General features: G+C 55.8%; 1 protein-coding gene across 7 annotated transcripts in view; it reads right to left on the reverse strand.

The window, feature by feature from the left end:
* PCDH1 (protocadherin 1) overlaps positions 1-23,651 on the reverse strand; it is a 29,045-nt gene that overhangs the window by 4,300 nt on the left and 1,094 nt on the right. For 2 of the 7 annotated variants that reach the window (XM_015572625.1, XM_006776972.2), the window contains exons 2-6: positions 16,842-17,707; positions 11,803-13,998; positions 6,572-6,791; positions 4,042-4,432; positions 632-743 (exon numbers count right to left, since the gene is read on the reverse strand). In XM_015572625.1, the coding sequence (XP_015428111.1) occupies positions 683-743; positions 4,042-4,432; positions 6,572-6,791; positions 11,803-13,998; positions 16,842-17,681 (3,708 nt within the window). In that variant the 5' untranslated portion in view covers positions 17,682-17,707 and the 3' untranslated portion in view covers positions 632-682. Of the gene's footprint in view, positions 1-631; positions 744-1,494; positions 4,433-5,537; positions 5,577-6,571; positions 6,792-7,349; positions 7,511-11,802; positions 13,999-16,841; positions 17,708-17,880; positions 17,981-23,651 lie in introns of those variants that run through there. The other 5 variants (XM_015572623.1, XM_006776973.2, XM_015572624.1 and 2 more) reach the window with 5 other exon arrangements.

Below are 23,651 nucleotides of genomic sequence, written 5' to 3' on the forward strand. Positions count from 1 at the left end.
CCAGGAAACCGGCTGATCCGGTCTCTGTTCTTGGACGTCTCCCGAGAGGGTGTTTACCCCGGAGCCTGGAATAAGGAGGCCTGCGCTCAGCCGGAAGCAGGGGGATGGGGTTGGGGGGGGAGGGGCGAAACGCAGTCGGAGAAGAGGACCGAGACCTTTTGGGTCCCCATATCGACTTCCAGCCCTCGTGCCCGAGCGTGGGAGGGAGCGACAGGCAGATGTCTCCCGTCCCTTCCACCCAGCGCGGCATTTCGTACTTGTTGCCAAAGGAGGGGGAGCGGGAATGGACCTATCTCCTCGGTAGAAGGCAGCACAGCTTGACGCCCAGCTCTGCACCCCGCACACATCCCTCACCTGCACCTCAGCTCCTGGTGGGGTTGGGGTGCCTGGAGCGGGTCGGCCCGGCGGACCGGCTGGGGGGCTCTTTGAGGTGCACGAAGTAGAAGTCTGTGCTGGGTCTGCGACCTCCCGTCCCCATTCCGCTCGCACCGATTGCTCCCGGCGGGGGGCGGGGGTCCGGGTCCCGCTCCTCCCGAGCAGGTCCCCTGGTCCCTCCGAGGCCTCTACCCCAGATGTAGCCTCCAGTGCCCCCGGGACGCAGGCCCGAAGGCCCGGAAGAAGCGAAGTGGGGTCCGGTTTTCACACTTTTATTGTAAAGCTTGGGAATAATTACACGGGTCTTTCATTGACAGCTCAGCAAACAAACCGGAAACGAACCGAACCGGAGGGGTAGGGGGCGGTGCCTGCGCATGCTCGCGGCGGGGGGATGGGAGTGGGCGGAGGAGATCAGAGAAAGAGAAAGACAGAAAGAGACAGAAATCATTACAAATCAACGGGATTGTGCAGTCCCCTCCTCCCCACGGGCAGACACACCCGCCTGGGAACCCCACGGGCGAGACACAGTCCCCCCTCCCAGAGAAGTCCCACGTGGAGACGCCCCCGAAGAGACCTTCTCATGGCCAACACGAGCCCTCCCACCACCAGGAGACAGCCCCCACCCAGGGAAGAAATGGCTCCAGAGGCAGGGGGCCCTCAGGAGAGAGGTCCCCCAGACCCCCTAGGAGAAAAGACAACTCAGAGCTGTCCAGTCTTTCCCCAAAGTGCTGCAGGTCAGAGACCCCCAGAGCAGAGGTGCAGGGAGGGCCAGGACATCCCTTCCCCGACATGCTTTAGAGATCACTCCCTTCCCTGGGAAGAGAGGTGGCCCAAGACTGACATGCCTTAAGTCCTCCCAGGAATCCTGGGAGGAAAACAGGCTCCCCAGAGAGCCTGGGTAGGGGGAGACATGCTCCCATGGTCCCCAGCGGGAATACATGACCCCCCAGAGACTCCCAAGGGGAGAGATAGGGGCTAGGGAGCCCCCAGAGGTGAGGGATGCTCCAGAGACCTTCCCGCTGGGATATGAGATACACTTCAGGGACCCAGGGAGAGAAATATGTCCCCGTATACCCTCCCCCTACCAAGAGACATGCTCTGAAGTAGGGGGTGTGGGGGCCGGCTAGGTCCCCTCTAGGAAGACACTGACTGGGTCCGGCTGGGCTTGAGGGGGTCTCCTCTGGCCAAACGTCGCCTATTTGTACATAAAACTGTACGCGACACAAGGCATTGGGGAAGGGCTTCACAGACCAGGACCAACAGGAGCGGTCCTCAGTGCGGTCACCCATCCCCTGCCCACCTTTGGTTTCACCTCTCAAGTGCCCAGGTGGTGACAGACTCGGCGCACCCCGACCCCAACCAGGGGGCTGGGGGCTCTGCCTTGGCCTGTGGAAGGGCTCCTCCTCTGTGCTTCTCAGCCCTCCCAGCCATCTGGGCCACCCCTTCCTTCTGGCTTCTCCATTGTGCAAAATGCTTCTCTGCCCTTCCACCCAGTGCTCAGGGGTCTCCAAGACCAGAGCAGGATGCCCAGGCCACCAGGAGCTTCTGGGGGTGTCCACTGACCCCAGGAGTGCCTCCTGTCTGGACCACCCTCTCCACCAAGCAAATGGGCCTCATACAATCTTCTTGCAAGGATCCTGACCTCCAAGACCCAGGAAGCCACTGCCCCACCAGCCGGGCACCTCATGTTAACCAACTCCACCACTATTGCACCTGCCCCGTTTGTGCAGGGGGAAGGGGCTGTCTCTTTAACAAGCCCCGGCCCACTTCCTGGGCCTCCCCCAGGGAAAGGAGCCTTTGGCTAACCCCTAGACCTGGTTGCTGCCACCCCAGCTCACTCTACCCCCTGCCCTCCATAGAAGAGCTGTGCATGCTGGGGCCATCAGCCTAACAATGCTCTCCTTCCCAGCACTGTTACTCGAAGCCGAGTTAGGGGCAAGGAGCAGAGTTTAGGATAATTCTTCAGCCCCCTGGCTTTTCCGGGGTGGAGGTGGGGTCTCTGGGGTTACAGGAGTCAAGACCCCAGCAACACAGCTCCCAAAGGCACCAGACAACCCAGCAGCCTGTACCCACCTCTCCCATCCTTGGGCCACCCCCCAAGCTTAGACTAAGTCTAGCAAGGGCCATACCCTGAGTCTCCAGACTCCCAGCCTGGGCCCCTGGGGCGCTGGAGAGGTCTGGGCCAAGGCAATGGGGGTTTCTGGAAGGAAGAGGGACTGAGGCTTTGAGATGGCCACAGTGGGAGATGGGGGCTCTACAGGATGCCCCTCACACCCTGGCCCCCTGAGGTGAAGAAAGGAATCCCACCTCATCATGGCTGACTGGGCTTCTCTGCCCCCCAATCTCCCTGCCCACTCCCCCAGGGGACCCCTGACCCTGGCAAAGGGAAGCCCACTGGAAGAAGGGGCCAGGAGCCCAGGGGGCCCTGAGGCAGCCCTTCCCACCCCGAGATCAAGGCAATGGTGGTTTTACAGGCTGACGGGTCAGTCATGGCAGGGGCTGGGGGACGGGGGGCAGGGAGGAAGCAGGGTATAGGTCCCCCCTATTGGGGGCAGCAATCAGCCACCCCCTGAGCAAACCTTCCTGCTCCCAACTCACCCAACCAGGCCAGAGGCACAGTCATCCACCCCTGTCTAGCTGCCCCCACAGTCTCAGGGCCCCTCTGCGATGCTTATCGGGATGTGGGAGGGCCAGCCTGAGCGGGGATCTCCCCCCAGGGCACAGCGCAACAGTTCCAAAAAAATAGAGATTTGTATTTTTTTTAAAAAAAATTAAATAAAAGCCCAGCTCTGCTGATAGGCAAATGTAACCCCCATCCCCACCCCCACCCCCCGTTGTTTCCCTGGCCTGCACCCCCATCCCGCCACGGCCCCAGGTATTTACAACATGGAACAATAGAGGCCTGGGGTGGGGGACACAGGGCAGGCTCCCCCAGAGGGGTCCCCCAAGACAACACAACATCAACGAGAAAAGTTGCAAATCAGGCAGAAATGGGGACATCATTCCAAGGTCCTTATATACAGACACTGCATGACCAGCAGGGCAGGGGGCCCAGGTGGGACAGGCATGGGCATGTGGTGGGCAGGTCAGCCCAGGAGGAGTATGGGAAGACAAGGCCTCCGCCCACTCCCACCCCCATCCCCACCCCACCTTTGGTAACAAAAGCCCTTCAGGGAGCCCCTGGTGGTCAGGAGATTCCTCTGGGAGTTCCCAGGGAGAAGGGCTCCCCAGTTCAGCCCTGCTTCAGTGCTGGAATGGGGACATCCTATCTCCACCCTGGTCGGCCACGCGGGAAACAATGAGTTAAAAGTGTGTTGCCCACCCTTGATTCCACCATCTACCCAAAGTAAGGGGGTGCTCCCTGGAAGTCGAGGGATGGGAGCCTAGTCACTGTAGAAGAGCTCTCTTGGGCGTCAGCTGGGGAAGCCCCGTGAAGGGGAAGAAGGGGCTCCCTGGGGGCTGGGGGCTGAAGTGAGGGAAGAGGACCTGGACCCTGCATAGGGGAAGGGCAGCATGGTCATGAGGCCAGTACTGCATGCCCCCCCACTTGGGGCCCTGGCCAGGAAGTCCACACGAGGGGTCAGGAGTGGGGCCCTGGAATGGGCCCATCTGGGAGCTGGCCGGCGGCTGGACAAGGGGTTGGCCGCAGGCCAGAAGGGGGCTCACAGGTAGATCTCGCGCTTGGCCGTCTGGGCAGATGCCGGTGCGGCTGCCGGTTGGAAGTCCGAGGTCTGGGTCAGGGGGATTTCCTCCAAGGTGGCCGAGTCCTTGCAGGAATCATGGCTACTGTGGGAGAAGGCACTGTAGGAGGGCAGGAGGCGCACGGGGGCCGTTTTGGTGTTCCGGTCTTCCGGGGGGCTGGGGCTGCCGGCGCCCGCAGGCTCCTGCCCTCCTCGGTCCTGGTAAGGCACGAAGGTGGAGAGTTTGAGGGCGCTGCTCTTGGTCCGGCGGCTGGGAGACGACTGGCCGGGCATCCAGCATGTGTCAGAGTGACCAAACTCGCTGCACTCCCGGGTACATGTACCCGTCATTGCGACATCAGGCAAAGGGCGCAGGTCTACAGGAGAGAGCCAGGGCAGTCGTCAGGAAGGGCCTTGCGAAGCTCTGTGCCGGGCCTCCCACTGGCACCTCAGAACAGGGTGCACCCCCCCCCTTGCCCACTGAGCTCATAGGCACACATCCCCTCGAATAGACACACGCCCCCCACCATCCACCACATGCTCACTCTCTCTCTCTCACTCATAAAACCCACCCTTAAATAGACACATTCCTTCCATCCTCACCCACCCTCCAGCTCTGCTCGCGCACACCCACCAAATCTGCCCTCAGACTGGTGTGCGAACACGCAGCTCATCTACGCACTCCGTCATCCACAAATCTACCCTCCGACAGAGGTGCAGAAACCCCATCCTCATTTAAAGACTCTCTCTCTCACACACACATACACACACACACACACACACACACACACATACACACATGTCCTCAGATAAGTGTGGGCACACTAGTCTACACTGGGCTTCTCTATCCTCAGACAAAGGGGGACACATACCTTCCTTCTGAACTTGCTCAAGCCTCCCCAGGCTGCAAGCTACCCTGGAACCCCACTCCACCCCAGAGCAGCAAGGCCCTCCTGTAAAGCCATGAAGGAGACGAGCTTCTGTGTGGGGACTCAGAGAAGCACACACTCACACACCCGCAAGCACACTCATGCAGCTCCTCCCCACCTCACTCCAGCCCCCTACACCAACCACCACCCCTGGCCTTGCCCCGGCTTCCTGCCCAGAACACCCACGGGAACAGGAGTTGGCTGCCTGACATCAGCAGTAGCCAGTGTGGTTGCTGGGCAGCAGGGTCTCCATGGGAACGGCTAAAGCCATGAGCACTTCCTGTTATAGTTGCCCCTGTCCTGCCCTCACTCAGGGATAGTACCAGGCATGACCTCCCCCTCAGGGGAGCAGCACCACCCACCTTGGTTTGGCCTCCAGCCAGTGCAAGGTGAGGAGGGGACAGCTCTGTTGTTAACCCTCAAAGGGCCAAGGCTCTTCAGCTCAGGGCAGAGTTGGGGGACCCACGGTAGCACGGAGCAGAGCAGGGGCACTGGGTGGGTGGGGCTGGGTGCTGGACCGAGTCCCCCAGACCCCAGAGTAGCTCCCACATACCTGGCACTCTGCCTCAGGGCCTGCTCCGACCAGCCGGCTCTGCGCGGGCACAAAAAGGACGAGACGGGCATGAGACAGAGCATGGAGGGGCAGGGTGGGGGCGAGGGCACTCAGAGATCTGGGGCTTGGGAGGTTAGAGAAGGGCCCAGTGCCTAAGGGGTGGAAGTGGACCTTTGCATCTTTTGGGGGATGCTGGGAGAGTTTGGAGTGAGGGAGGGGGCGAGACCCAAGGACAACTCCAAGTTGGAAAGTCTTTCCATCCCAAGGGGAGGCTTATCAGTGTGCCCCTCCACAGGCTGCTATGGACACACACACACACACACACACACTCTCTCTCTCTCTCACACACACACACTGCACCACATTCTCGCAGCTCACCCACCACATATTCCCACACTGACCTCTGCTCCAGCCAGGACCTTCCTCCTGCCACCACGTCCAATCCCCTCCCAGATAAGCCTGCCCCTTCCCAGACCTCCCCACCCCCTTTCCTCAGCCAAACACTGCTTCTTCCCCCAAGGGGATAATAATACCCTTCTCTGAGATCCTCAAAGCCTCCGGGGTACCCTCCCTTTCCTCAAGGCCCTCTGACCTTGTTAGGGGACCCCCTTTATCTCAAGATTCCCGCAAGTAGAGTTAGGTTCCATTACCACTACTTGAGGCCTTTGGCCACCATTCTCAGGGGCCCTGTCCCCAGGGAGGCAGGAGAATGTGGTACCCGATGCAAGGTCTTTGGAGCCAGAGAAGCCTGGGTTTGAATCCCCCCCAGCTCTGTTGCTTCCTATGTATCATTGTGGGTAAGTGACTCACCCTCTCTGAGCCTCAGTTTCTTCCCCTGTAAAGTGGGGACCACAAAGTTTCAGGTCAGACAGTAGTCATGAGGACTAAATAAACATAGACCTGAGAGCACTCAGCACAGTGAACACTGCTGAACATCCAGTGAGCTCAATAAATGGAGGATGTTCCCAAGGTGTCGTTGCCATTTCTGGCTTCTGCTCATTCCTGGGGTGCCCCACCATGCTGACGCCCCTCACCGTTCTCAGGGTGCTCCATCTCGCCTATGCTGCCATCGGGGGTGGTGCGCTCATAGTGATCCTCAGGCAGAGCCAGGGGACCGAGTCGGGGCCCTGAGGATGACTTGCTGGATGGCGTCTCGGACTCCTCCAGCCCACTGTCGTAGTAACTGTGCTGGGACGGGTCCTGTAGCTCCTGGGCCTGGCTGGTGGCGGAGAAGGTGACGCGGCGGTGAGGTAACTGCAGGGAGAGAGCTTGTCACTGTGGGCCGGCCAGGCTGCCCAATGTGGCCCACCACCACACCAGGCCCCAGCCTGAGCCAGGCTCACCCCCAGATCTTTCAGCCCCCTCAGCAGCAACCAAGAAGAGGCCGAGCCCCCCAGCACAGCACAGCCCCCAGAAGGCACACACCCTAATAGAGGACTTCCCCTTAATTCTAAGATAGCTCCCGGTACAGCCAAGACCACACATTGAAAGTTCCCAACACACCAGAGGCCCCAGTGTTAATATAGCCCCCAGGCCACCACGATAAGCCTAATCCAGTACAACCACCTGTTACAGCGCAGCCTCCAGATAGATACTGGCGTAGCCTCCCTTTAATTCCAGAACAGCCAACATCAGAATAGCACAATACCAGCCAACTCCCGTAGTTCAAGCAGAGCCTTTAAACACTAGCAAGCCTCCAATTTCCAGAAAAGCTCCCTAAAAGCAGTATAGACTCCTAATCCCAAAACAGCTCACCAATACCGCAACAGTGTCCTAATTTCCAAACAGCACCCCCAAACTCCAGCTCCTCACCTGTCTCCTTGCTCTGTAACTTCCCATTGCCTCCATCCACAGGAGTTGCCAACCTCTTTCTGATCCTGCTCCTTGGCCTGGTTTGTCATGCTGCAGGCAGCCTCAGGACTCCCTGCTGAGTCTGCTCCCCCTCAGCCCCCCTGTCCCCACTCCAGAGAGGCCTGGGAGTGGAAAAGGTGGGAGGGGAGAAGGGAGCCAGATAACAAACCAGACACCTTGGGGGGTGGGAATGGGAACAATGGAAACTCCCTCATGCTCCAGATCAGGAAACATATTAACTGTAGAGGGCAGGGCCCGGGAAGACCTGGCATCCATCAGGAGGTTAGGAAGGCTGACCTCAAATGGACTCCTTCTAGGAAACAGGAAGGAGCTTCTGGGAAGGGCTGTGGACTTGGTGGAGCCAGGGCTTAGAAGCTTGGACTGGGGACTGGGGTGGGGGGTGTGGAACAGTGACCAGCTGCTTCCAGCCGCTCCTATCTGCCTGCCACGGGTTAACGATCACCCCAGGATCCTGGCAACCTCAGCTTAGCACATGGCACAACCAGCCAGTCACCCAAACACCCACCTAGGACTGCCACCGGTGTTCCTGCCAACCATAAATGAAGAGCCGTGGAGGGCAAAGAGCCAGGGCCCCTGGAGGGCAGGAATGGGAGCCGCCCAGGCCCAGGGCCCTGCTGATGAGTCTCCAGGCTCCTTCCAATCCTCTAAGACTTTTTCAGAGCTTTGTCTTTCCTCTAAAACCCTCAATAGGAGGTTTTCAAGACCCATCCTCCTGATACCCTACATAATCTCCATCCCATTCAAGGCAGCTGGGATGGGGGAGTCTGCTAGGACGGGGAGCTTTGGAGCTGATGGGAAGGCAGCCCAGAACTGCCTTCCCATCTTGGCTCCCACCCCATCTTCAGGAAGAGGCAACCCTTCCTGGGATCCATGCTGTGATCTAAAACATTGAAGGATCTGGGTGACGACAGACATGGTCCCCCAAATTGACCTGAACATTTGGGACTGAGAGGTTGTAAAGGAGCAGCGTCCACCTGGTGGAGTGAACGGCTCCAGGAGGAGCCTGGGGAGCACAGGGCAGTCTGCTTTTTGGGTGCTTCCCTCTCCTCCCTCTGCAGAACCCGCACCTGGGAATCTAAGGCTTCCATCCTGCCCACTAGGCACATCACTTGGTATCTTTCCCCTATGATTCTCTTCTATAAAATAGAGGGTTGGGTCATACTCAACACCAAATGTCTCCTTTAATTCTCTACTATTAAATCTTAAAAAGCCTAGATCCCAAAGCTCTCTCAAACCCTAGCCCTGAAGTTCTAGACTGGATATTTCCAATTGGCTGTCTCTACTGGCCCTTCAGATATGTATGCAACCAAATTCTTTTTCTTCAATCAGCTTCTGCAAAGGCAACGACCTCATCACTATCCAGTCGCCCAGACTCAGAAGGATGATGTCTGTCTACCTGAGAATCCTGGTACCTCTCCCCTCACTCCCCATTCCCACCCCATATTCAATTATCCCTTGAGTCCTATGGGTCTTTTCTCCTTAAGTTCAGCCAAATCCATCCATCCATCATCCCCATTGCTACCATCTTAGCTCAGACCAGTTTCAATCCTGTACCTTCCCCACTATTCCCTTTAAGTCTACCATACACTCCAGTGGACTTTGTAAAACTCAGTTCATCTAAATTGAGCTCTCAGGGGCTCCCATTTCCTCTTAAGGAACTTTCGGCAAGGCATCTGTGTCCTCTACTTAGTTTTTCTAGTCTCATCTCTCAGTTCTCTCCTACACCCTCCACTCCAGCCAGAATACTCCCCTTTCTCCCTTCTCCCTGTCCCTAGCCTGGTCATACTCACTCCTGACTCAGGAGTTGGCTCACAGGGCAAACCCTCCTGCCGAACTCCTACTGATCATGGAGTTTCACATTCCCTTTTCATGAGTCCACTCCCATGTCCTATGCAAGGTTCCCATACTGTGCTCCTCAAGGAAAGGGAGAGGGCACTAGGGTCAAATAAAATTGGAAAACCCAGAATTATATAGTTTAACAGTTTCCCCCTTTCTTGCAGGCTTTGCAGAGCCTTTAACAGGATAATGTGATAGTGCAGTTCTTACTACCAAAACTAACTTGATCATAGAAGCCCCCCGCCCCCTTTTCTTTTAATTGCATAATGTTAACAGCAGACTCTGGAAATCAGATCTCATGATGCTTTTGTGCTTGAATTCTGACTTCATCGCTATCTAGTTTTCACTTCTGTAAAGTGAGCATTATAATGACTTATGTCACAAAGAGTTATGAGCATTGAATGAGCTAATTCACATCGAGTGCTTAGCATGGTACGTTGCACCTAGTAAAAACTAAAAAATAAAATAAAAAATAAAAAAGCAGCAGGTAGTAGCAGAAGTAGTCCTGGGACAAGTTGGGGAAAGTTTTTCTATGGCACTTCTCACTCGACACTTAAGATTCTCATTTACCTCATCTTCTCACTATTAAGTCTTGCACAAATGTGACCATCTAGCCTCGGGGTCTAGTACCGTGCTGAGCACACAGCCTTTGTGTTTGGGTGATGACAATGGTGTTGCAGTTCGGTTGAGTCTAAATGTTGGGAAAAGGTATGCATTGTGGCTCCACCCACGATCTGAACTGAAGCCAAGTAAGGAATGACTCTGGGAAAAGAAAAGGGTGAAGGAGCTAAAGGAAGAGAAGGAAGAACTAGTGGCAGCAAGGTAGGAACAAAAGAGAAAGAATGATTGGTCAGGAGTTGCCTGAGGTCACCTTGGAGATGCTAATTTGTCCAGGAGAAATGAGATAAGACTAGATTTCACTTCCCCACACCCCACTCCTCCAAAGCCCCCAGGAGTTTTTACTTTGGGGCTACCCCCCAGGGCATGGGCGAGTTTGTGGACAGAATCAAAGTAGAAAGCTGGCGCCTGGGACCTCTTGGGAGTGTCTCAAGCCTCTTCAGTCGCCATGGAGACAGGTTGCCTCTGGCCTCAGAGACTCACTCAGGACCTGAGGTCCCTCACCCAGACTTTAGCCTCCCTCCCTCTAAGGCACAGCTAGGGAAGACCCAAGAGAGCAAGAAGTGAGAGATGGAGAGAGAGAGAGTGAGAGCCAGCAACACAGGTGGCCAGAGCAAGGAGCTGAAGGAAGGGAGCGGGCAGGACTAGGATGCCTCTGCCCCAGTCAGCAGGGAGCACCCTAAAAGTGGGGATACAGAGCAGGTCAATTCAAGGACTTGAGAGTTTCCTCCCCCTTCTCTGGGCCCTTCCTTGGGGCAGCCTAGGATGGTGATCATGGTGGGGACACAGGGCAGCGCCAGCTAATTGCTGGGTGTTGAGTGGTATTGGGATGAAGAGTCTGGGAAAGGGACTTGGGAAGATCTGGACCTGAAGGGGAGGTGGCTGGTATAATCAAGAAGTCATCTGCCTTCACCTGAGATGGGCAGGCTGCACCCCACGCCACGAGGTGCTCTGGTCTGATTGGCAAAGTCAAGTCTCAGCCAGTGGAGAAAGGGCAGGAGTTGGGTGCAGCCCCACCTCCCCTTTCTTGGTGAAGACTGTCATTCCTAGGGAGAAGGCCTCACAAATGTGGGGGAAGGGGACATGTTGAAGGATACTTGGAACGGGCACTTTCCCTGGCACAAGGACATGGGCATGGGGGTGGATAGGAAGACGGTAAATTAAACAGGTTGGAGCGAAGGGGCAAGTCTAGGACGTGGGAAGGGGCAGAAAGAAGGGATGGGAAAATGGGGTCAGGACCTAAGGGCAAAGGGCTGTTTCCAGTCTCTCTCACTCCTTCTCTCAGTTCCAGGAAAACAAGAAACGAAAACTCCAAAAATAGAGAACTTTATTTCAAAGATAAGCGTTTGGGACTGGGACTGGGAAACTGGGGCCCAACCCAAGGAGCCTAGGGTGGGGAAGAGGGTGACACACAGTACATACAGAAGGCACAATTGGGGAGGCCCCTCCCTGACAGAGTCCCCACCCAGTTACCCAGCAGCACCCAGGTCTCCCATTTCCCCCTGGAGAAGCACCATGGCTGGTCTCGGATGGAGACCCAGGTTTAGAATAGACTTCACTTCCCTCCCCGCTTCTGCCTCCAAATCCTTCTGCTACCTGCCCATCAGCCCCCACCTGCCAGAACCAGCACCTCGTCCAGTGTCCGGGGATTTGACAAGTCACAGGCCTCTCCCAGTGGGCAGGGAACAGGAGGAGATCACGCCGTCCCTCAGTTTTCACTCTGTCTAACCTTCCATGTCTGGGTGAGGCAACCAGGACCCCAGCACCCCCAGATCTTTGGTCCTACCTCCCGCCGCTCACTTGGGCCGGCCCCCACATGGGCTGCTGAGCACCCGGGCCCAACACACCTGCTCTGTCACTCCCACACTTCAGTCCAGATGGCCCCCTGGTAGGGGTGGGGTGGGGGCTGGGGCATGCTGAGCTGCAAGGGCTGGCCTACCTGCTTGCTGGGGTATTTGGGGGGATTGGTGCGGTAGCTGTAGTCGGAGTACTGCTCAGAGCCCGTGGACGTGGTGTCCCCAGTGCCCACAAATGTGTTTGCAGGCGGCAGGTCCTGCACCACCTGGTGCTTCTTGGAGGCTGAGGGTGACTGTGGCTGCAGCTGGATGGAAGGCAGTGGGGAGTTAGAGCGGTAGTGGCGGCCCAAGTCAGGGCTGCCAGGCGGGTAGTTGAGGGGCAGGTGGATGCGGGGGCTGTCCCCAGGGGCATCGCTCATCAGGTTGAACTTGAGGGACTTCTGCAGCCCAGCCTCGTCCTCGTCCTCCACTGGCTTCACAGGCTTCGGGGACTTGCTCTTCTTGCCCTTGCTTTTGTTTCCCTTGGAGGCTTTGCCGCTGGGCTTGGGGGCGTACAGGTCCTTGGTCTCCTTCTTCCCAGCCTGGTAGCCGCTCTTGGCCTCCCGCTGCCGGCAGTAGCGCACAAGCACTGCCAGGGCGATGAGCAAGGCCACGGCCACCACACCAGCCACCACGCCAAAGAGGATGTTGCCACGCTGCTTGGAGCGCTCATATTCTGGATCCCCAGCAATGTCGATGTCCAGCGGCGTATCCAGGCTGTGGCCCAGCAGGTTCTCCAGCAGCGTGCGGTTGGTCAGGGTCTCATTGACATAAAGGTGGACCAAGGCGGTGCCATAGCGCGGGGGCTTGCCACGGTCACTGACCTTCACCACTAGACGGTGCAGCCCATGGTGGCGCCGCTCAATCTCCTTCTCCAGGGTGATGGCACCTGAATGTGACCCAATCTGGAAGAGTCCGTAGGGGTTGCCACCAGCAATGCTGTAGGTCAGCTCAGCATTGACACCAGAGTCAATGTCCTCAGCTGTCACCTGGCTGACCGTCTCACCAAGACGCGTCTGGGGGGTCAGCAGCCGGTGGGAGGTGTTGGAAGGGGCGGTGATAAAGGGTGCATTGTCATTCTCATCCAGCACATTGATAGTGACGCCAACGTAAGCTGAGCGAGGTGGGACGCCGCCGTCCACCGCCTTCAGCTGGAAGGTGTAGGTGCTTTGCTGCTCCCGATCAAAGCTCAGGCTGGAGAGGATGGTGCCTGTGCCATTCTGGATCACAAAGTCACCATTGTCCTGCTCCACTGTGAGCTGTATTCGGGCATTCTCCCCCTTGTCTCCATCAATGACAGTCACCATGCCCACTGGACTCAGTGCTGGCATGTTCTCCATCACGGAGAAGTTGTAGCCACTTAGCATAAACTTGGGGTCATTGTCATTGTAGTCCAGCACATTGATGAGGACAGTGGCTGTGCCCTGGAGGCTGGGGCTACCCCGGTCAGCTGCCACCACCTTCAATTCATAGTTTTCCCGCTGTTCCCGGTCAAGGGATGTCTTTACCCGGATCTCTCCAGTCTCGGGTGAAATGGTGAAGAGGCCCTTGGCTGCCGGCTCAGGCTCCAGAGAGTAAACCAGCTCAGCATTGGAGCCCGAGTCGGCATCGCTGGCCGTGACCTCCGCCACCACTTCGCCCGGCTTGTTGTTCTCCAGGAAGCTGACCTCCGTGACGCTCTGGGTGAAGACAGGTGCATTGTCATTGATGTCCACCACCTGCACCTTGAGAGAGTTGGTGCTAGAGAGTGGGGGGTTGCCGGAGTCCACGGCGACAATCTCGATGGTGTAGTCTTTGACCTTCTCGTAGTCCAGTGGGCTGGTGGTCTGCAGGAAGTACTTCTTCTTGCTGTCACTTCCCGTCTCACTGGCCTGGCGTAGCTGGAAGGGCACGTCCCCTGCTACCACACAGGTGACAGCTGCATTCTCTCCCTCATCGCGGTCAGATACCTGCACCAGGGCCACTGCTGTCTCCTCTGACACGTCCTCCGAGATGTTAGCCATCCCATCCTGATGGGTCACCAGGCCTATGCCCCGGATCTCAATGGTGGGGGCGTTGTCGTTCATGTCCTTCACGGTCACCACCACCTGGGCACGGGCACTCTTGGGGTTGGTGCCTCGGTCCTTGGCGAGCACGGAGAAACGCAGGGTGCTTAGGTCCTCACGGTCCACGGGGCCCTGCACAGTGATAAGTCCAGTGTTCCTGTCCAGGCGCAGAAGACGCCTCACGACTTCAGGGGCCTGGTGGAACATGTAGTCTATCTCTGCGTTGGCACCTTGGTCTGAGTCATTGGCCTTCACCTACAGAGCAGGGGAGGAAAACAAGGACAACAGTTATGGGTTCGTCCAGAATAGCAAATTAAGAGATGCCCGTGCTGCCTTTCAAACGAGCACGGCAGACTTGACTGATCTAACGTGGCACCCTTTCCAAAGGAGCACGTGTCCTGCCCCTCTCGCACATCTCCCTGGCCTATTTCCCTAAGGAGCACAGATGCTGCCTGCAACTCCTCAGCAGTGCCACAAGCCACTACTCGAGATGGGAGCAGGCAGAGTTAAGTCTACTGATCCTTCCTGCACTAATCTGCCCGAATATGGGAATGAGGATCCCGTTGTCCAACTAGTACAACCCTTCCACCCAATCAAACTGGCCTTCAACCCTTCTGAAGAGCTGGATAGGTGCGAGCAGTAGAGATGGTGTGTGTGCATGACATACGTATAATACGCATGCATGTATATACACGTGTGATTATGGGTGACTGTGGGAAAAGGTATATGTGTCTGTGCCTATGTGTGTTTGCACATGAGTAGAGACCCGCAAGTCCTGGAGGACACAGGTGAGGGGATTTCTTTTGAAAGCAGCCAGGTAGGTATATGGGTCACAGGGAGCTGGCCAGGCCACTGTTTTGTCAAACCAGGGAAACCTGTTTCAGCAGCTTCTTCCCCTCCCACTGGGCCGGTGCTGGCTAGGCACCAACTTGAGGAATCCAGCAGAGCCTGCAGTGAGGAGGGAGGAGTTGGTGCAGGCCACAGAGCCTGCTGGCAGCAGGCTGGGCTCCCAGCATCAAACAATGAACCGTCTGTCCCTTTGCATCGGCACGCCCTCCCATGCCAGCACCGACACACACTCTATACAAACACGGGGGCAACAGGAACCTGGTTGAAATGGCCATGAGGTAGATACTACAGAATGTGATGACAGGTTGGGTGAGGGATGAGGGGGGAGAAAGGGACAGACATAACTTAGCAGAGCTCTGGGAGCAGAGTAGAAGGGTCCTAGGTTTAAATCCGAGCTCCACCACTTCCCAACTGTGTAACTTCAGGCCAATTATTTAATCTCCCCAAGCCTCAGTCTACAAATATATAAAATGGGGATAACAATAGGCCCTATTTCATGGGATTGTGGTAAGGATTAAACAGAACAATATGTGTAAGTGCCTAACACTGCCTGGCACATTGACTCCTTTTTTAGTCCATCCATCCTCCTATCTGTCCTTCTCTGAAGATCAGTGCTAACACAGGGCTGGGCACCGCACCTAATGGGCCCTCAAGACACTGCTAGTCTCTTCTCCTTCCTGCCATAACTTTTTCAGTAGTGGAGGCACCTGGACATGGGTTCCCAGCTATCCTGGTCGCTGCTCACTCCTCTGAAAGACAAACAGTTCCTCCTCATCCTTCAACCCATACCCACACCCCCCATCTATCTGTTTGTCCCCAACATTTTCATTATGATTCTCATTGTCTCCCTCTCTAGATAGGTTACCCAGCTTATCTGTCTCTCCTGACAGTTTACCTCCCTTTGTCTGTCTACCCTAGGACTTAACTTCTGCCTATTTCCCTTCCATCCTTGCTCAGTTCTCTCTGCCTCTTTCCAACTGCCAGTTCTCTCCCATCCTCTCCCTGCTGCCCTGTCTACCTCTAGTTTTGTGTCTGCCCCAGTCTCCTGCCTCACCCACTGGGAGGGGTGTTAGCTACTACACACACATAGGCTCTGAAGCCAGACTGCTGGGCATGGCCAAGGTGGAACCTGAAAATATAGGCTGGATGATATCAGGCAATTTTCCTAATCTCTACGGACTCAGTTTCCCATCTGTGAAATGGGGATAATGCTTACCTTGTACTGTGGGGATTACATGATAGAATACATATAATGTGGTTAGAGCAGTCCTGGCACCCAGGCTATTATTATTCACCATCCCCGACTGTCTGTCTCCCTTTTCTTTCTCAGTCTCTCTTCTATAGGTTCCAATCCACCAGCCTCTAAAAAAAGGGTTGAAACTCCTCCCCACGCCCACTTCAGCTTGAGGTCCTAGGACGAAGGCTTTCTTAGGATGGGTAACGGTGTCCAGGGCAGGCCAAGCCCTCCTCAGCTCCCTCACATCAAAGACAGACAGCTGCAGCCCAGGGGGAAGGAGAAAGGAGCTGGGGCTGGCAGAAGGCCAGGCTGAGATGACAGTGGGAGATACGCCCACCTGTCTGCAGGGACGCTTTCTTGCTCCCTCCCAGGCCCTGGCCCTACCAAGCTGCCCAGCCCCTGGGGCAGTTCCCATGGAGTGGGGTGCTGAGAACTTCAGCAGAGGCAACCAAACCCCCCACTGTGCCAAGCACCCCACACCCATGGGACCCCATGCCTAGTGGAGGGAGCCGCATACAGGCTTCTGAGTAGTTTTCTGAGGACCTGCCTGGCTACAATGATCTCATCTGTCTTTGTCAAGGAGGGAGGCAAAGTAAGGCTCCGTCCTCCCGCTTCAGGAAAACCTCACATTTAAAGGGCCCCTGGTTGGGAAGATGGTCTCTTCTCTAGAGAGATTCTATTTGGACAAAAGGTGACCCCCTTGTTCCAGCTTGGCTCCCGTGTCTGGGGGACGGCCAGTTGACTTGGGAGAGGGTTTTACTTGTTGGAGATTTTTCCAACTGGAGTCTGCTTGGGGGTGGGGGGTTACTGGTCACATGCTATGTCACTGTCACTGAAGCAGCTTGAAGGAGGAAAGTAATATCAGCTGCTAGGGTGGGGTGGGGCTTGTGGGAAGGTCTTGCACAGTAGCCTGTGGTTTCCCCTTTCAGTGAAGGGAATTCTCACCAGTTTAGGGTGGGCTCCTATTTCTAAAGGAGGGTCACCTTGACAGTGAGGTGGAGGGGGCTCTCACCTGGATGACCGAGTGGCCTATCGGGCTGTTCTCAGACAGCTCGGCCTCGTAGGAGGGTCGCTCGAATTTGGGGGCGTTGTCATTGGTGTCCATCACAGTGACGCGCAGCAGGGCACTGCTGGCACGCGGGGGGTTGCCACCATCCTGCACCTTGATGGTGAGGTCATAGGAGTCCTGGCGCTCCCGGTCCAGGTTGCCCATCACGATGAGCTGCGGCTGTTTCCCATCCTGGTCCTCTGCCACCTGCAGCCCAAATAGATCGTGGGCCTCGGGCCCGGCCTGCAGCTCATAGGATGCCACACCGTTGGGGCCAGCATCACGGTCTGAAGCCACTGGGATGGAGAAGAGTGAGCCGATGTTGGTGTTCTCAGGGATGGTCAGCGTGATGACTGGGGAGGCGAAGTTGGGTGTGTTGTCATTGATGTCCTGTACCTCTATCTGGCCCTCAAGCAGCCGGGGGCTGCCATTCTGCACGAGGTCCGTGATGGACACCTCGAACTCCAGGATGCAGGGCTCACCAGGGAACTGGTTTTGGCATTCGCGGAGCCCCTCGCGGTCGATAGAGGTCTCGGTGGTGAAGATGTCACCTGTCTTGCCATCCACCCGCAGGTACGGGGCGCCTACCTCTAGTTTGTACAGGTGGCCCACGTCTGGTAATCCGTAGTCAGCTGCGAGGCTCCCAATGAGGGTGTTGGGTGGCTGTTCTTCCAGCACCTTGTACACCACCTGCGTGGTGTGGCCTGGGGATGGAGCCAGCAGGAGTAGCAGCAGTGCCAGCAGCAAGGGGGGCATCGACAATCCTTGCCCCCCACGGCCTGGGCTGGGCCTCAGGCGCCCCATCCGGGCAGGCTCTGGAATCAGGAAGGCTGAAAGGGGGAGAGGCAAAACAGGCAGTCAGCTAACAGGAAGAATCCGGCCCTGAGGGCTGCCCAGAGCCAGCCCCTAGCTCTCCCTCTCCCACCTACACTCTGCTCTCCTAGAAGGAGAGCTCAGCCCAGCACAGAGCCCTGATTCCGGGCCCCAGAACCCTGAGTCTCACCCGCAGCTGGGTGTAGCAGTGGTGTCTGCCCAGCTGGAGGAGCCGGTAAGGGACCTGGAACAGGTCTAGAGCAGCTCCCGCCCATGGAACGCCCTGACCCACCTGACTCTCCCTCCTTCCCGCCCTGCTCATGCTTTGCCCAACACCTCCTTCTCACCAGCATCTGCCTTAGTCACCCATGGTAATTACCCTGATACCAAGATAGAGAGAGACAGCTAGTGGAAGGGTGGGGCCTCAAGCATCCCCCCCCAACACATACACATACACATACATTACAAAAGAGACACAGGTACCCTTTACACCCCAGACCCTGGATCACTACTGCCCACACTGAGGGCCACTCGTTGGCTGGAGGGGATAATGTCTCATTTCCCTTCTGAGATGCCAAGTCAAAGTATGTGTATGAGATATGACATCTCAAATCCTTCCTTGTCTGACAAAAAATAACCCACAGTGCCTAATGTCCCCAACCCCCTGAAGGGCCAGCTTGAACTGGGCACCAATCAAGGCCTGAGAACAAGGTTGAGGACTAAGTGCTAGCCCTCCCCAAACACACATGCCCGGACCATGCACACATGTGTACACATGGGATTCCCAGGGCTCCTCCCGCTCCCTCTCTGCCTTCCACTGGGGGTGCAGGGGAAGACACCATAGGTGTGTGGTAGACAGTAAAGGTCAGGTCTGGGGTCAGGACTGTGATCAGGACTAGCCCAGGAATCAGAACAGGAAGCTGCCCTGCCCTGCCCTTAGCAACGGGGAGCCCAGCAGGTCTCACTGGGACAGAGGTGCCAGTAACACCACCAGCCTTTCCCGACCCTACCTCCTCCCCTGCTCAGTCTCTTGATAAGAACATGTGGCTCTATTTGATCCTTATCCCGGCAAACATATGGCCTCTATTTCACACCTGGCCCCTCCCTTCCTTAACGGGTCCAGTCCCATCTCTCCCTGTCCACCCCCAAATCCTTCCAACGAGTCCTGTATTCCCTAGCCAAGTGCAGGTGGCACGCCCAACACCACAATGACCCGTTTCTTCGGCCTGTCCCCCCGCAGCTTTGAGGCTGGGCGTTTGTAGACCCCAGCCAGGCCTGCCAGCCACTGTCCCAGTCTTGACTCCTTCCTCCGCTCCAGCTAAACCAAGGCCAGCACCTCAACTCAAATCCAAAGTCTTTGGCCCAGCATTTTCAGCAAAGGGCTCAGGTTCAATCTCTTTTCCCCACTGATACCCAGAATACCTGCCCCATACCTGGAAATTCTACTCCAGGCTCTATGACAGAACACACTCACCCCACCGAAAGCCTGCTTTGGTGCCCTAGGAATCCTTCCCAGATCTCCCCACCCCACAGTGACCTCTCCTGCCTGCAACGCACAGCCGCTTATTGTCTGCCCCAATCCCTCAGCCATGACTCACTACAACCTGGTGCAGCAGTGATTCATTGCTAAGGGATTGGGGCATATTGTGCACCTATCCCTGCGTCCTCTGCCTCTCCAGGCAAACACCAAACATCCTGAAGGAAGGGACAGAGCTCCCTACCCTCATTCCCCCTCCCCACCCAAGCTCCCTCACAAATCTGGGCACTACAGGTGCTCCTTCATGCACTTACAATGTGCCACGCTTTGTCCTGGGTCCTGGGACACAGCAGCGAGCAGGACAGATACAATCTGCTCCTGTGGGGCTGGCAATGGTTCTAACTCAATGACAGTTTCGTGTGGCTGTACCCATTGGCACATGTAAGGCAGCCGCAAGGTGGAGAAGAGCAGCGACTATGACATCGAACAGGGTGGGGCAAACCCCAGCTGTCACTTCCTGGCTGCTCGAACTGGAGCCAATAATATAGAGCCTCAGTTTCCTGATCTGTAAAATGGGGATTCTACTACCTATTTCCTAGGGAGTTTGAAATGATGTGGGCTAAATGCTGAGCACAGTGAGCACTCAACAAATGCCTCTAGAAGCACAATTGTTGTGATGTAGTTGTTTAGGGATATAATCTGTGAATTGTGTGTCTTTCCTACAAGACTGAGCAGAGAGCAGGAGAGCCCCCGCTTTGTTTACTACTAAATCCTCAGATCCCACCCTGACTCGGCATACAGCAGGCACTCAGCAAGGGCTCCAGAATGACTGACTGTTTAGCTCCCAGGCTTACCTGCTCCTGGCACTTTTGGTGGTCCTGGCTTGTTTTCTTGCCTGTTCCCCTACTGAGAACCTGCAAGGGTCAAACTTAATCTTTCTCTGTTTCAGTCCATAGCAGACTCTCAGCAAATGCTCACTGAACACACAGATTCCTTACTCAAGTCAAACACTTCACTTCCTCCCCATGGCCCGCCCAAGGCACAGCCCCTCCCTGGTCACTTCTCAGAATGTCCTTAAAGTATGCGAGACCATTATCAGATGAGTGTGTGTTTGTTCCCAACCGCAATCTTAATCTCTTTAAAAGAAGGAGGAATTTCCCTGCCCTCTCTGGACCTCTCTCTATTTTGAAAGAGACACAGGGAAAAAAAAAAATCAAAAATCAAATAGACTGTTACACAATGTAAAAAACTAAAATAAAATGGAGGAATTTGTCAGATGTTCCATTTGGATTCACTCTCCAGGCCTTTACCTTCATAGACTAAACACGGGGCTTATCTGACCATCTTGTCCCAACCCAAACACACCTGTCTCCAAAGAAACTCATTCCCTTCCGGGCACCTTATTCTGCCCCCCACCCCCCAGCCCCCATAGCACACACACAACTCCACAACTCGGGATCACTGTGCGCCCAGTTCCATGCGTAAGTCTTGCAGAGTGGGGGTCACCGGGGATTACCCTAAACCTGACAAAGAGGAGAAATAAGGCAGTGACTGCTTGCCTCCACTCACTCTCTTCAGATCAAGGATTCTTCAGCTTTTTGGGTCACATCCCCATCTATGAATTTTTATGAAACTATGGTTTAGATTTTTCCAAGAAAAATGAATGCCACAAGTTTTAGCTACAAATTCAGAGGCCCATGGTCTGGCAGAGTTAGGGTGACTGACTAGTAGCTGGGGCTTCCTTCCCCATCTCCAGGTCACAACCTGAGGCTCTAAACCTTCAGGCCTCCCAGCAGCATAAACACAACAGCTTGTGACCTGCCCCATATTCTCTCTCTCTCTCTCTCTCTCTCTCTCTCTCTCTGGGATTGGGGGAGGGTACCCAGAGTAAGGGCAAGAGTTGAAGAGGATTTAGGCACTTGAAGCATCTGGAGAGTTCCTTTAAAATGAGGGTTTTTCTGGTCCCACCCTTAGGAATTCTGATCCAGAGAAAGGACCTGGAGAAATCTCCAAGTAGCAGGAAGTAATGGCCCTGAACTTTTAAGAGACAAATTTGAGATACACTAAATCCTAGGAGTTGGAAGTGCGAACTCTTTTACCATCATCTTCACTATTATCACCACGACCTAAGTGAACACTCCCTGATATTTTTCTACATTTACATACATTATTTCATCCAATCCTCCCACCCCTCTGAAGTGAGTACTGTTTATTACTACATGGCTCCCCACAACGGATGACAAAATTGAGGCTCAAAAAGAATAATTCCTTGTCTTAGGTCACAGAAGTAGTAAGTGGAAGTCAGGGTTTGAGAAAGAAGAATGCCCCTTCACATCCCAAAGTCTGGGGGAAAGGCTGGACGGGGGAGGGAAAGTCAACAGAAATCACCCCTGAGGCTAGAATATGATGTTTGCTATGTACCCCCACCCCCGCCCCAACACACACTCACACACACACACACACACACACACACACACACACACACACACCCCGGGCTGCCAAACCTGCCAGGCAAGGAGGGAAACAGAAAGAGAGGGCCTAGGGTTCAAGGTCTGAAGGACCCCACGCCTCCCAGGCTGTTTCAGGGACCCTAGGGCTGCAGGGCAATTCAGAGCAGCCATGAACAGCAGTGAGGAGAGCAGGGTGAGGGCTGCCCCTACCTTCCTCACCCCTGCTCCCAACATCCCTGAACTTTGTCCCAGTGGTTAGTTATTGGAAGTCATTGGTCCCAGACGGCAGACTTTGAAGCGCTTATCTCTGCCCTTCCCCAAGCCCTGGTTGACTTCCTGGCAAGGCTTGTCCCCACCTCCGCCCAGTGACATGGGCACCCAGGACCCTGAGAAACCAGAGCCTCAGCAGGGACACTGACTCATCCTCTTCAGGCCCAAGGAGCACAGTGAGGTGGTGTGAGGGGGCAGAATCCAGGGAAGGTCAAGGAAAAACAACATCTGTGTCAACATCTGGGGAGGGAGGAGAGCAGTGCTGAGGGTTCACCTGGAACCTTCATTTCCAGCCCACCTGGGGGACCGAGTCCACTTCCTCCTGAATGCTTTGGCGGAAAAGGAAACACACAGAGACAGCTATCAACTTCACAGTGCCCAGGTCAGCCCTAGACCCCCAGCCCCGACCCCTGCTCTGTTACACAACAGGCACAACATGTGAACACACACCCAGGGACAAAGTGAATGTCTGGAGAGGAGGATAAGTAAGCAGGGCTGTGTGGGGTGGAGCTGTTCAGAGGCCTCCCACAGTGAACACAAGCCTCCATTAACCTTTGCAGAGCTTCCAGCCACCTGCATTCTTCAGATTATCCGGGCTCAAACCATTGCTCCACCACTTCCTAGCTGTGTGACCTTGGCCTAGTGACTTCACCTTTCTGAACCTATTTCCACACTGAACTGGAAATAATAAATCCTGCCTCTTGAAGTTATTTGGGAGCTCTATTACATTATAAAGGATATATAAACATATATATCACTGACTAGAGCATTTTATTCACAGCATCAGGCACACAGTAGGTACTCATTGGTTGGCTCGATCCCCTGCCAGTTGGGAAGACCTGTGAAGGCAAGGATGGTATGTCCGCTATCACTGCATGGCATCCCCCAGCCACCAGGGCCCTGGCAGAGAGGTGCCCCAGGCATTGCTGAAAGAACCTGTCTGCAGCACCAACTCTCCTTGCTCTTGGTAGGGGCAGCCCTCACCCTTGTATCAGAAGGGCCTCCTCCATGTCCTCTCCCCCCAGCCTTGATTCCCACTCAGGCACACCCCCACCCTTGCGGGGGTCCCTCCTGGCCCTTCCATCCCACTCTTCCCAGCAGTTAGCTGCTCTCTCCGTAGCCCAGCTTCCCTGACGAACAGCCACCGCAGCAGCTCCTCTGCCAGGAGGACACCAGACCCGCAGGACACCCCTTTCCAGCTGATCCCTTTTGCCTCTCCCCCCAGCCTTGATTCCCACTCAGGCACACCCCCACCCTTGCGGGGGTCCCTCCTGGCCCTTCCATCCCACTCTTCCCAGCAGTTAGCTGCTCTCTCCGTAGCCCAGCTTCCCTGACGAACAGCCACCGCAGCAGCTCCTCTGCCAGGAGGACACCAGACCCGCAGGACACCCCTTTCCAGCTGATCCCTTTTGTGGAGAGGGGAGAGCAGGGAAACCAGGCCTGCTCCTCTACCTCACTGTCCCCAGCCATCTCTGGAGGTCTTTCTCATTCCTCTCCCCTCAATCCCACCCCATGGCCTGGTCTAGTTGTAATTACAAATGTTAATCCGTGCAGACCCCCCACGTCAAGAAAGTGACACCCTGCCCCTCCCCAGACACACACCCAGACCTCGGCGGTTACAGACACCTTCTGGGTGCCCTCTTTCCTGGCAGTACACGAGGGTTGGCCCAGAGTGAGTAATGGAAGGCTCCCTGCGCCTTCCGTCACGACGTCCTGGACTCTGCCGGCCAGGGCAGCCCCCTGCCTACGCCGCCGTGGACAGCG

This window comes from Myotis davidii, unplaced genomic scaffold (genome assembly GCF_000327345.1).
Source record: "Myotis davidii unplaced genomic scaffold, ASM32734v1 scaffold89, whole genome shotgun sequence".
Classification (NCBI taxonomy): domain Eukaryota; kingdom Metazoa; phylum Chordata; class Mammalia; order Chiroptera; family Vespertilionidae; genus Myotis; species Myotis davidii.